The 13,818-nt window shown below is 33.5% G+C and overlaps 1 protein-coding gene across 5 annotated transcripts in view; it reads right to left on the minus strand.

Moving 5' to 3' along the window:
* Positions 1 to 37: 37 nt before the first annotated feature.
* The window catches only part of GlcAT-P (Glucuronyltransferase P), a 35,998-nt gene continuing 22,217 nt past the window's right edge, over positions 38 to 13,818 (minus strand). For 4 of the 5 annotated variants that reach the window (XM_029307446.2, XM_029307448.2, XM_085488798.1 and 1 more), the window contains 5 exons: positions 10,642 to 10,711; positions 8,840 to 9,048; positions 7,369 to 7,771; positions 6,192 to 6,349; positions 38 to 4,746 (listed from right to left, as the gene is read on the minus strand). In XM_029307446.2, coding sequence (XP_029163279.1) covers positions 4,348 to 4,746; positions 6,192 to 6,349; positions 7,369 to 7,771; positions 8,840 to 9,037 — 1,158 coding nt within the window. In that variant the 5' untranslated portion in view covers positions 9,038 to 9,048; positions 10,642 to 10,711 and the 3' untranslated portion in view covers positions 38 to 4,347. The remainder of the gene's footprint in view (positions 4,747 to 6,191; positions 6,350 to 7,368; positions 7,772 to 8,839; positions 9,049 to 10,641; positions 10,712 to 13,818) is intronic. The other variant, XM_029307449.2, reaches the window with a different exon arrangement.

A 13,818-nucleotide genomic window follows, 5' to 3' on the forward strand; every position in this document is an offset into this window, starting at 1 on the left:
AAGGATGGACATTAAATTAATAATAATTAATCGACAATTATATTTTGACGAACAATAATTTATTGTTCATAGATGAAACTTATGGCAATACTGCTAAATGCTTTTTGTACAGTAACAGTTTGTCAGCAGTTTCGCGACACATCGTCAGCGTACACAATATATTAAACGACGCATCCCACTGACGACTCAAAACTTACTTTTTGTATTCCCTATTTTTATTATGCTCCTTCGTATATCACTATTTTTGTCATATAATATCGTTTCCTCAGCGAATATAAATGTTGCGCGCGACGATATAGTAAAAGGTACCGAACGTTTTCGTTTTTTTGATAGGAAATATTTTTTTTATTCACAGCAAAGTATATTACGTACTCTTCAAAAGAAAAAAAACAGATTTGATATAAATATCTTTAAAAATAAATACCGAATATATTAACGAAACGATTTCGAGTTCTTTAAATTTACTTATATTAAGGCTCCTACACACAGAAAAAAAAGAAGTGTCAAATCAACACTTGTATACGCAACAATATCTATAATCTTCTTATAAGAATTTGTTAAATCTTGAATTTCGACAATATTTTTCTTGATTAAAAAAGAAAATTTGTTTGAATATAAAAAAGAATGTATTTAGTTTAAGAAAAATATTAATTTTATTATTTAAAAATAATTTTTTTGAATGGAAAGAAAAAATGTTGGCTAGAAAATAACATATATACTTTCATATAAAATAATATATTTTTTCCTTTAAATGACAATTATAATAAAATAAAAAATAAAACTATAATATATTATTATTGAAATTTAAGATTTAGCAAATTCTTATACCTATATATACACGAATTTATAAGTATTGATTAATACTTTTTTCTGTATGGGTCCTCACCGCCGCCATATTAAATTGTAACGTTACAGTTCCAACATCAGGAGCCTGGAGTCTTAAATCGAAAAAAAAAATAAATACAATTCTTATTGTATATAATAGCAGAGAATAGCATGAAGAGGATACATGTGCGTGCACCGTAATTTTTGTTTCTCGAAAAGGTGGCCGCCAATTTTTTTCTCGGATCTGCGTAGGATACGGGGGTATATATACATAACTAAAGATAATTATTTTTTTAGAAATAAAGAGTTGTATATATATGTACAATTCTTTTTTTTCAACTCACGCATATACATTGTACCATGCAGCGTCTGAATAATTGCCAGAACTTTGAGCATTAAATCGCGACGAGGCAGTCTCGTCCTTCCAATCGATGCTTTAAAACGATACAATCGTATATATCACAAACAGTCTCGAATCAACGCGCTAAGTACTCTCTAGGATTTTTCAAAATTAAAAACTAAGACGCTTTACTCCCTATATATTTTTCGAGCCTTCCTTCAGTAAAACGAAGATAATCATCCATCTCTCTCTCTCTTTATCACTTTCTCTCCCTCTCTTTTTCTACAATCTAATCGCGCGAAAAATCGCACGTATTGCTTGTCGTGAGTTTATTGCGCGCACCCTAATCCGTATATAAATCAATCTGGAACGTAAATATCTTCTGTACATACACAAACCTCCGCACATTCCAGCAGGATATGTGATTGGGAGCAATTTCTTTTCGGATTCAGCGTTTTTTCGACAATATTAATTCAATTTTTAAATAGTGCAATTTTAACGCACATATATAGATATATGTATATATAGTTTCTCGAGTTTTGGTGTCATAACGACACGATATAGTTCACGCTCTAGCGATAATTTTATTATTATCATCCACGCGCTGAAGTATCTATCGCTATAAAGCGTCACACGTTAGATAGAATAGATTTTTAAAGTAGATCGCGCCACACATATCGAAAAATCAAAGTATCGTGAGAAAATTAGACTCCCTTTCGAAAGATGTAATTTACTAAATTAATTCTACGCCATCTCTTCCCAAGTAGCAAACTGACGTCACTAAACGTCAAACTGACGTCATTTTGACGTTTAATGACGTCAAAATGACGAAAGCTTGCTCCCTGGGTCCATTCTCTGATTTAAATAATATCTAAATAATGTGAAACTTTGCGATTTTAAAGATTTATGATCGAGGATAACTACTAGATTAATAATACAAATGACATTACAAAAGAGGATATGAAACGTAACAAAAAAAAATGAATCTGTTCTTTTTTTCCGTAACTTTTCGCGCGTTTGTACAGCAGAACACTCATAATAATCCAAGAACTAATTAAGGTGATTGACAATTGATATTCTAATAAATGACTTTGTACATAAAATTAAGTTTTGGACACGAATTGTCTCGTTTAAAATAACTATGTCGCTCTACTTTTAACTAAACTGTCGTAATATATTTGTATATATGACGCAAAAGTTATAGGAAATTAGTTAAAATTGTATATATAATCAAATATTGGTCGAACTTTTTTTTATAGCGATATGTCGTAGTAACAGAAGAATTTATATTAAGGTTCCACTGTACGTCGTGATTCGATACTTTGATCCTCTCACGATCGCCATTCGGACGATTAATATGTGATTCTTTGGATTTTGCACTCGGTGCACAGCTTTCACTTATTTGCTAGCATTTTTTTAATCCTACCTAAAAGAGATCGAATCTTTAAAAGCGCGGTTTCGCGCGAACTATATTGTGCAAGAAGAGTCAAATGTAGCTTTTTAAATATTATACCTTTCTAGGAAGTACATGTTTTCTATACACACACATACACAAACAATGCTCACGCACCCACATATTGATAACGCAACATTCATCTGTTATTTGATTAATCCATTATTTTGCTTATAACCTCGTAATACGTTAAAAAAAATTATTTAATGAAAAATAAATTACATCGATTAATGGAAATGAGAGGATAAACTCGAAAGGAGAGTACCAGTCGATAATTAAAAATATTCCTATTCAGTCAAAAATACAGGCGAGAATAATTATAGTAAATAATATTTGTTGCGTAAAATACAAATATATCCTTCATGTCAAATTAATTTTTCAAAATTTTCTAATTTTATTCAGATCAAAAATTGATGAGTTACGCGTTTTATGGATCTTGCATTTTTCTTTACTTAGATTTATCGTGATTCCTAAAGAATATAAGAAAATATTTTTAACGAAAGCTATATACATAAATCAAAGATATTTAACAAAATATCTATCCATCTCATACATTTCGCATTTTTTTCGCTTGGAAATATCTATCGAAAAAGATTTTCTTAATCAGAAGTCCTCGTATAAATATTAATTTCTAATTCCTTAATCCGTAATTCCTAATCACACTCGACAAAGTTGAAGCACCAACTTCGATTTTTCATATGTATATTTTCAGCCTTTGAATTTTTTATTCCTAATCTCTCGAAGATACGAGGAATTCTTATTAAGGGACGTGTTCTAACTCTCTACTTCGTTAATCTATACTTGCTAATCACGTAAAGAGGCGGGGCAGGATTAGACGACGATCTAACGATCGTTTAACATCGTGGTAACTACATTAACGAACGGGTTATCAGGTTCACTGAAGCTGAAAGATCGATCAGCTCGTGAATTTGAGGGGTGAAAAAAATTACTCGAAAGTAGAATGATCGCTTCAGACATTTTCACTCTTTTTGTTTTCTCTGGTCAAATCATCTTCGACCTCACATCTCATAGCAAGAGCAAGTTTAGGAATGGAACTTTGCTAATGGAATAGAATAGAATTAGAATAGAGAATCTATATATATTCGTATAGAACTCGCGGGACGAATCCCTCAGGTAGAATAAAGATAATAAGAGCTTAGTTAGCGTTACACAGCGAGTGACCCGTTTGTTTTCTTTGGTCGTTCATCTACATATTTATTATACGCGTTAGAGACTATTCGAAACCACACGACCTTCAACAGTCGGTGACTGTCTCGTATTCGTCAATTATTCGTCGTATCCAACGATGAAATTCTCTTTTCGTTTATACGTAGACGAAACCGGAGACAAAATATTAGAAAATAAAATGAAAGAAGAAACGATCTCAAACTCTCTTAAAGCGTTACTTCGCGCGGATCCTATTTTTCCTTTCTCAAACTAAGGGCGGACCGTCTTCGGGGTGGGCCTACTTGTTGCGGATGTGTAAAAGCTGATAAAAAAACGATCGTTTTACCGGCTACGCTTAAAGGTAATTAATAACGATCCCAACTCTCCCCCGACACAGAGAGAGAGAGAGGGGGCAGATACATTAGGCACTGAATCGCACAGTTTTCCGCACCTAGGACTTCCCTTGGGGTGTGATATCCGATGAACTAGTGCGAAGGAGGGGCGGCGGGATCACACAAGATTCAGATTCGAGTCCTCGCGTTTCACTTTCCTCCGACCGACATCATACTATCTGCTGCTTCAGCTTAACCAGATTCGTCGAGCCGTACAGCTTCGTGTCCAACGACGCGCTGGGCTCGTTCTTCTTTGTCTGCGTGTGCCAGGCAAGCACCTTGGTGCAGTTGTCCGCCAGGAGCTGGGCGTCCCGCGGCTCGAACGGCGCTAGGCTCTTCAGGAAGCCGTCCTCCTCGTAACCCGCGCGAAACGGCATACTGGCGTTGGGTCGCAGATGCAGGAACCTGACATTCACGGCGAAGCCGGCCATGTCCACCGGGAACTTCCGCCCGGCCACCCAGCCGTCATAGAACCCGGCGAACTTGCCGTTCTTCAGAATGGGCGAGCTCAGCCCGAACTTGGTGCACAGCCCCACCGGGAACATCGACACCGTCTTCGTCTTGCGGATCTAAATTAGCGTGCGCGTATTAGGTCTGCTCTTTTCGGTTGAACTCGCTACATTAGTTCAGAGTTTAGCTCTTCTTAGGGGTTTATCCTTTATTACTGCATTGATGAACTAGTGCAATAAGTTAAAGTGAGACAAATATATTTTGTTTTTCTCTAATTTACTGCACTAGTTCACTAGTGCAACGATAAAAAACAAACCCTAGGTCTGGTCTTTTCAGCTGAACTAGTTGTATTAGTTCAGACTTTGAGTTTGTTCTTTATTGCTATAATGGTGAACTAGTGTACACTGGTGCAGTAAGTTAGAGTGAAACAAAATATATTTGTCTCATTTTATTTCATTGCACTAGTTCACTAGTGCAGCAATAAAGAACAAACTCTTCTTTATTTTTAGGTTTGTTCTTCATTGCTGAATTAGTAAAGTAGAACACACTGGTGCAATAAGTTAGAATAAAACGAAGGATTTGTTTTTATTGCCGTACTGGTGAACTAGTGCATTGGTGCAGTAAGTTAGAGTTAAACAAAATATATTTGTCTCACTTTAACTCATTGCACTGGAAGGATTTGTTTTTATTGCCGTACTGGTGAACTAGTGCACTGGTGAAATAAGTTAGAGTTAAACAAAATATATTTGTCTCACTTTGACTCATTGCACTGGTGAATTAGTGCACACTGGTGCAATAAGTTAGAGTGAAACAAAGTATACTTGTCTCATTTTAACTGATTGTACGAGTGTGCACTAGTTTACCAGTGCAGCAATAAAAAACAAACCCAAAATATATTATATATCTCACTTTAGGTTTGTTCTTTTTGGCTGAATTGGCTGCACTAGTTCAGAGTTTATCTCTTTCCTTCCAATGTGGAGTAAAAAAGATAAATTCTGAACTGCAGCCAGTTCAGCTGAGTTCAACCAAAAAGGAACAGACTATTTAACCTATTACAGTGTACACTAATATGTATCAATAATAAAAAACAAACCCTTTTTTACTCCACATTGAAAGGAAAGAGATAAACTCTGAACTTATTACAGTGTACACTAATGTACACATGTAATGTATCAGTAATAAAGATTAAACCTTTTCTTACTCCACATTGGAAGGAAAGAGATAAACTCTGAACTAGCTGCACTAGTTCAGCTGAAAAAAGATATGTTCTTTCCAACTAAACTGGTTGCACTTGCACTAATTCAGAGTTTATTTCTTTTATTTGAAGGAAAGAGCCAAACTCTGAACTAGTGTAGCCAGTTCAGCTGCAGAACAGATCTTTTATCTTTTTTCTTCCAATGTGAAATAAAAAAATGAACTCTGAACTGATGTAGCCAGTTCAGCTGAAAAGAGCAAACCCATTATTATGTAAAACAAATCCCTTGCAAATATCTCTCCAGAGGGATCTTTGTGAAAGAAATGTCGAATAGTGTAGCGAAAGTACACTCTCGCGATTTCGGCTTACCTCGTCGAAAAGCTCAATATCGTAAGTATTGTCGTCGTCGGCGAAGTAGAAGACGCCTCTCGTGGCGTTCGCCCTGATCCACTGCAAACCACGATTTCTGTTGGACACTCCTCGTGGTTTCGCACCTTTCTTGAGTTTATATTTCTCCGGCATCGGTGCTGCGATAACATAAAATCGTTTATGGCCACTGCAGATATATTGCTCGTGACAGATTTTTTTATACAGGGTGTCCTAGAATTATTGTAAAACCTGTTAATGGCAGATTCCTGATATCATATTTGTAAACGAGTTTTTCTTAACGAAAATGTCGAGGCACTAATAATTTTTAAATTATAAGCGGTTTAAAATAAAGGTTTTTTTGTAAACTAAACCTTGTGGAAATAAAATCATATTCTTTAGTTAATTTCAATTAGAGTTTAATAGAATTTTAATTTAAGGCTTAGTTACAAAGCTACATGATGGAAAAAATTGAAAACACGCAAAAAATGATAACTTCCCTCAACATTTTCGATAAAGAAAAATTGTCTCCAAATAACACAGGAATCTGCCATTAAGAGATTTTACGGTAGTTTTGGAACATCCTGTATATATGTAGTATCTCTTGTATAAGTTAAAAATAAATAAAATAATTAAGTTTCTATTTTTGTAATTACTTTAGATGGCAGATTTTTTTCTTTTTCATCATTTCACAAAAAAATGATTTTTTTATTAATTAAAATGATTCTAAGAAATATTAATAAGAATACTATTAATTTTAATTGTTAATATCTAAAATAAGTAACAGTTAAAAATATGGACAGAATGCACACAAACAAATAATTAATCACGTAAAATTAATATTAACGCATATTAATGATTCCAATGACCGCGAAAGCTTCAAAACTAGAATTAATATTAACGCTTTTGTCAGAACAGTACCTATATTAAATTATATTTATCTTTTTATTTCTATTATTAATATTTTTATTAATTAATGAAGGACTATGTACATATGTATATAGAATAAAATAAAATAAAATATATATTATTATAATATATACATAATATATACAAATATATATAAAATGACCCATTTTAATTTATAAGTTAATATATCTTCCAAGATTTGGAAGCTACATTGACTTATAAATTAAAATGGGTCACCCTGTATATATACATACATAAACTATTATCTTACCGATTAAATGATCGAACTTTAAGCCCGTTCGTTCCAATAATTTGGTAACTTGCTTGGTAGCAACGGTAGCATCCTCGATAACAAGCCAGTGCACATTCTTGACCAACATCAAAGTATGCGCCATTCTCGTGAGTTCGGGAATCTGTTCGGGTCTTCGATATGTCGGCGTGATAATAAAGAGGGTCTCCTCGGAGAATTCTTCGGAAGGACTCGACAGTGTTACCGTCTTATGCTCCACCGTCGCGGTCGGTTGTTGCAATTGCGAAGGCGAAAGCTTGGAATTATTTCTGGAGGCCATCGTGACGTTTTTGCTTAACTGATTGATAAGCTCTTGCACGAGCATCGAGCTGATCTCCGGACTCAGGCCGTTCATAATTTGTACTCGGTACACGGCATACCGAATCTACGAAGGGTCAAATAAAACCGATAATTGTAGCATTATAATGACATAATTAATTTATCGATTGATATATAACACAGGTCAACAAAAAATTAACTTTTGTTTAGTTGCTATGGATGTTTGAACGAATTTAGGATATTTTGAGGAATTTTGAGGAAATACTGAATCCAAAAATGACAATAATTATGCCGATATTGGTTCTGGTTTTTGAGATAATGAATACTCAAATTACGATTTTACTCCAAATACGACCTGTAGCTGCTAACATATGCAACAGGATTTGATGTGTCTTTTTATTCTTTAAGAGCAGTTTAACGCAATCTTATTTTACCGATAAAACGATTATCTTTCTGCATCCTTTTCTTTTTATTGGTTGAATAGAATAGTAAAAGCTTTTCCACGATGAAAGTGAACCTATCGATTTTATGACTAAAACAAAAAAAATTAAAAATTTATATTGTGAAAAAGCATTTATATTATTCTATTCAACCAATAAAAAGAAAAAAAGTGCAGAAAAATGATCGTTTTAGTAAAACGGGATGGTATTAGGATCACCTTAACATTGTTTTTATCTTTAACATGATCCTGATCAAAAAACCATACAACAGAATTATCCTATGCATTAATTGTGATTATTTGAATCAGTTTACTTTGTTTTTCTTTCTTTTTTGTCACTTTACTGAATATAACACCATTAGATATTTCATATATACATATATATATACTTTTGTATAATTTGAAACAGTTTCCATATAATTTGGGGATAAGCTACGCCCGACCACATTACATTTTTGCATTTTTTATGTTTTTGATGGAGTACTCATTATAAAGTATCTCATAAATTAGAGCTAATCTAGAAAACCAATGCTATATTCGGCATCAGTGACGTCAAAAGTTACCTTAAAATCGATTGAATATAATATTGGCAATAAAATCAATGTTGACCAGTGAAATGACAATAATAAAATTAATCTGTCGGGCGAGGAAAGCGAGATTAACGGAAATTGACGAGCAATTAATATCTCGTAATTACATGGTAATTACTAATAATCGTAATTCTTTTCTCTTTACCGTGTCCTCGGAGATTCTCGGGGTTTTGCTGTAGTTATCGCCCTCTTCGCCGATCGGTAGATCGGCGTCTTCCGCGGAAGTGTCTGCATTGAAGGCCGTTACTTGGTCGAAAGTAACGCCGGTGGACAGGTGATACTGATAAAAAACTACGCAGATCCCTATCAAAGCGATCACTCCCATCTTCATGGACGGCTTCATTATACCGATACCTGGAATGTAAGAAAATTAAACGTCAAATATGATAAGCATAGCTAGCGAAGAGACATTATACAGGGTGTAACTAAACAGAGCTATACGAAGCACACCATCTGATGCAGAACAACAAACTAAATCGAAAAGTCCTGAACCTCTTTTTAACCCGAGCTTTATTTTTCACGCTATAAATTGTTGAAGTTCTCCAATTAGCGCGTGGCTACAACGGAAAACAGCGTAGGCGCCACCTTAGTAGGCTTTTAAAGCGGGGCCTAGGCTGTTTTCTGTTGCAGCACGCGCTAATTATTGGCGGCAAACTTTAACAATATTACTAAAACCAACCCGCGATTAGGTCTTTATTATTTCCAAGTCTAGCTAACCATAACAGACCAAAAGCAAAGTGAAATAAGTAATTTGATCAAATCTTGACGAGGATTCTATATATATACCTTGTCGGAAAATAGTAGTTATAAACGAAGTATTTCATAGGGTTACATAAAGAGATCCTGATCAGGACATGTAGATATGCCCTCTCAGAGCAAGACTACATGTCCTGATCAGGATCTGTTTACAAAACCCTATGAAATACTGCGTTTATAATTACTATTTTCCGGCAAGGCATGTATACAGAATCCTCATCAAGATTTGATCAAATTACTTATTTCACTTTGTTTTTGGCCGTCTTATGGTTAACCATATTAGGTAATGATAAAAACCTTATCAGGTTGGCCTTAGTAAGGCATGTCTTAAGAATACCCGACTAGGTCCTTATGACACATCGGGCCAATTTCTAATCGGGAATTTATAGCGTCAAAAATAAAGTTCGGATTAAAAAATGGCTCAGGACTTTTCGATTCAGTTTGTCGTCCTGCATCTGATGGTGCGCTTCGTATACCTTTGTTTAGTTACGCCCCGTATATCCGGGAAAATATAATTTACCATCTTATGAAACTTTGATAGACTTTGAAGAACGAAACACATTTTTAATGAAGCGACGCGAGAAAAGACTGAATTAAAATTTTGTTAACCCGTCAAACCCGTTATATAATTTAATGCTTTTCTTATATTCTTAATACTATAATGGTTTAATAATGGAGAATGGGAGACTGGAAGATGGATCGGACTTTATAATTTAACAATTTACCGCTCCAACTTACTCCACTAACTTTTCTTTGCTTGGCAGAGGAAGCAGTTACTTTTGCGTTGTCTGTTCCCATATATATATATATATATATATATACCTTCTCCGGGATTCCAATTTTAATCTAATTCACGTTTCAATCCCATTCCACGAGAGGGCGGGCGGAGACGAACAACTCGCGTTCGCAAACATTATAGAATATATGTATATCTCATGCAAATTATAAAATGTAAATTTAATAACGGATGAAAGTACGCGAAGATTAACGACACGGAGGAAGAGATTAAAACTCGACGTTGCATTGAAACGTATTTCTCTCGTGTTCCGTGTATTAGAATTAGCGTAGATTATATCTTCCATTTCCCGTTTTATACGGCTCCGTACGAAAAAAAATAATGCACGGGAACTTTTATATGCATATAATAGCTCGTCCCGAGTTCGGAAGATTAAAATAAAGACGTTCACTCACCCGAATGCTACATGTGTCGGCTGTTCCGTCGTTTCCTCTGCCTCTCCTGAATCGCGAGCTGCTTCTTGCTCTGTCATTAGAAGTAATTAGCTGTCGTAATATCTCGTTACAAAGTTTACATTTCTAAAGAGAAGAGAGAGAGAGAGAGAGAGAGAGAAAGAGAGCGAGCGAAAGAAGGAGAGACCTAATAATAGCGACAGTAATTTATTAGACTTCTTTGTAAATTCTCAATTTTCTTGCACACAACAGCTATTTTTCTAACTATTATCTATGTGTCGTGATTCTCACTGATAAGGTTTCGAATTTTCCGCACAGAAAAAAAAGAAATGTCAACTTATTATATACTTGTTATTTGCTTGGATAAAAACATTTTATATAGTTCAACCAAGAAAAGTGTTAATCTTATAATTTAAGAATACATAATAATTTTTCTTGAGTGGAAAAAGAAAAATATTGAATAGAAAATAAATTATCTCTTTATACAAAATAACATATTTTATTATATTCTTCAAATGACAATATATAATATTGAAATAAATTTGTAATATTCTTGAAATTTAAGATTTAGTAAATTCTTATAAGAAGGTTATAGAATCTTATAATAAAGATTATATAGAAGATTATAGTATTGCGTATATATGAGTATATAAGTATATTTTGATATTTCTTTTTTTTTTCTATGCAGGATTTTCCCTTCATTAGAAGCATCGCGAAAAACTTTATATAAGCGGAACCTTATAAGACGCTATTTGTTCCAATTTTTATCATACATTAAACAATATATTGTAAAATAATAATAGATACTAAAAAATTTGAAAAGTTTTTAGTAAACTAGAAAATTTTTGTTGATTGTTTGCTATATTTAATTTAAGAATTTTTTTATTATTATTAGCTTTCTTATTTTTTTCAATATATGTATACATATGTAGTAGCCCAGATTTGTTATTATGAATACTTTAATTCTAGTAAAAGATTTTTCATTCCGTATAGCCAATAAAGAGTTAAATGAAAATAATATTTGTCGATAAAACAGATCTAATCATCATCCCCTGAATTAACACTTCGAGGCATCGCGCGAACGAAAACGGTTTCCAATTCTCTTTCGCGCAATCAAAGAGAGACCGACGGTCCTCTCTTTCTCGAGTCTAATTATTTTCACAGGTCTCCCCGGATATTCGTTTGGCGGATCGCAGGCGTGTCGGTCCGCGATAAGCCACGCGCGCCGGAAGAACATCCGTCAGGATCGCGGACTCCGCGGGTGATAAAGCGAGCGATGTTTAATGCGAGAGATCCCGTCGTCGTCGTCGCTAACGAGCGCGATAACGCTCGGGATTTATCTAACGAACGAGATACGACGGGAGAGAGTTCATGACTCCCGAGGGATGCGTCGACTTCTGCTCTCTCCCTCTATTCCCGGGCTGGACGTGGATTCGTGAATCGTGTAATTTCGATCGCGTTTTACCACGTAATTTGATCGAACTACCGTCTCTCGTAATTATAATTTCCTCTTCAGGGCGTCCACTCAAATTTTTTGTATAAAAATTTCCTGAAAAAAATAAAATTATATGGTAAAGCAAAAAATAATTTATTTTAAATGTCTCGAGGAAAATACTAATTTATTTAAATTAAATATTTGTTCAATTATTATTTATTTGATTTTAATCAATATTTAATTTAAATACATTTTATAATAAATTATTTTTTGTTTTATATTTTTATTTTTATCAGGGAATTTTTATACAAAAAATTTGAGTAGATACCTTGAAGAATAGGAAATTATAATATTGTTTATTTAATTATTTATTAGTGCTAATATATTTAAATATTATCTATTAAAAAATGAACAATTTTTTATGAAGATTTATAATTTATATAAGATCTTGATACTCTTGAAAAATAGATTGTCAATCAAAAAAATCACATAAAATTTTAATAAAAACTTAAATATTGCCAAAATGTGTTAGACATATGTTTTTAAGTGCTAAAAAAGAATAAAATTAATATAAAAGGATTTTTTTAATTCCTCGAATCCCAATTAAATTCCGGGAAAATTACATTTTCAAGCTTGAACAAAATTCCCTGAGAATAGCAGGTTTTCAAAGTTTTTCCCGGGAGTATACACCCTGTCCTCCGATATCAGATGATCCACGACGGGTCGTCTAGCATTAATTAAACTGTCGTTCTCCTCGCGGTTTTATCGTCTCTCGAAGGAACAATAGGTCTTCAATGAGATTTACGATGTTTGCGAAGCGCACATGATAACGCGTCGTTTTACTAAAGAAAGTAGTTGTCGGTGCCACGTAGTTTGCGTGCAATCTATTACTTTTTTTCTTAATGTCCTTTTCGTCACCCACATACGTACAAATATGCGTTGCAATGTCAAATAAGTCTTATCTTTACCTCCTCTCTCTCTCTTTCTGTGTGTCTTTTTATCTCTGCCTTTTCCATATTTATCAGTTTTAAGCAAAGGATATGTGAGCAAATATATTATTTTTCCAAAACGAGTATATTTGTCGTATTTTAATAATGAGACATTTAAGGAGATGCTAACAATTAAAAAAATTCATAATACATCTAGGCTACTATATATGTATATAAAAAAAAACAAGAAATCTAAATAATTATATAGTTTTCTTATTGGTCTTTTGCATTAGGTCAACTTATAACCTAACCTAACCGATAAGAAAACTAATATTATTTAACTTTCTTGGTTTTTCTTTATATACATATATGTATATAGTAGCAGATTTATTATTATGAATACTTTAATTCTAGTAAAAAATTTTTCATTCTGATAGTCAATAAATATAGTTGAATGAAATAATATTTTGTTGATAAAATACAGTCAGCATTCCCTTAAGATTCCTTGGTATTCTCTTGTAGCCATGTTAGATTGTGACGTCAGAAGCGAGAAAAATAGAAATTCATCAAAATATCTTTTTATTTAAAAATGGCACGCAAAAAATTTCAACGTGCGCTTTCTCGCTTGCGATGACATCCAGTGTTGTGCTTAGATGATTTTAAAATTAGCTAGATAAAGATGAGATAAAAATATGCAAATTAATCTTAGATAAGACAATGGTGATTTTGTTTTAATTATATCTAGATAAAAGATAAAATTATAATATAGCGACTCATCTAGATAATTTCTATAGATAATATTATTTTTAAGACCGC

This window comes from Nylanderia fulva, unplaced genomic scaffold (genome assembly GCF_048542155.1).
Source record: "Nylanderia fulva isolate GAGA-0341 unplaced genomic scaffold, ASM4854215v1 Scaffold72, whole genome shotgun sequence".
Lineage (NCBI taxonomy): Eukaryota > Metazoa > Arthropoda > Insecta > Hymenoptera > Formicidae > Nylanderia > Nylanderia fulva.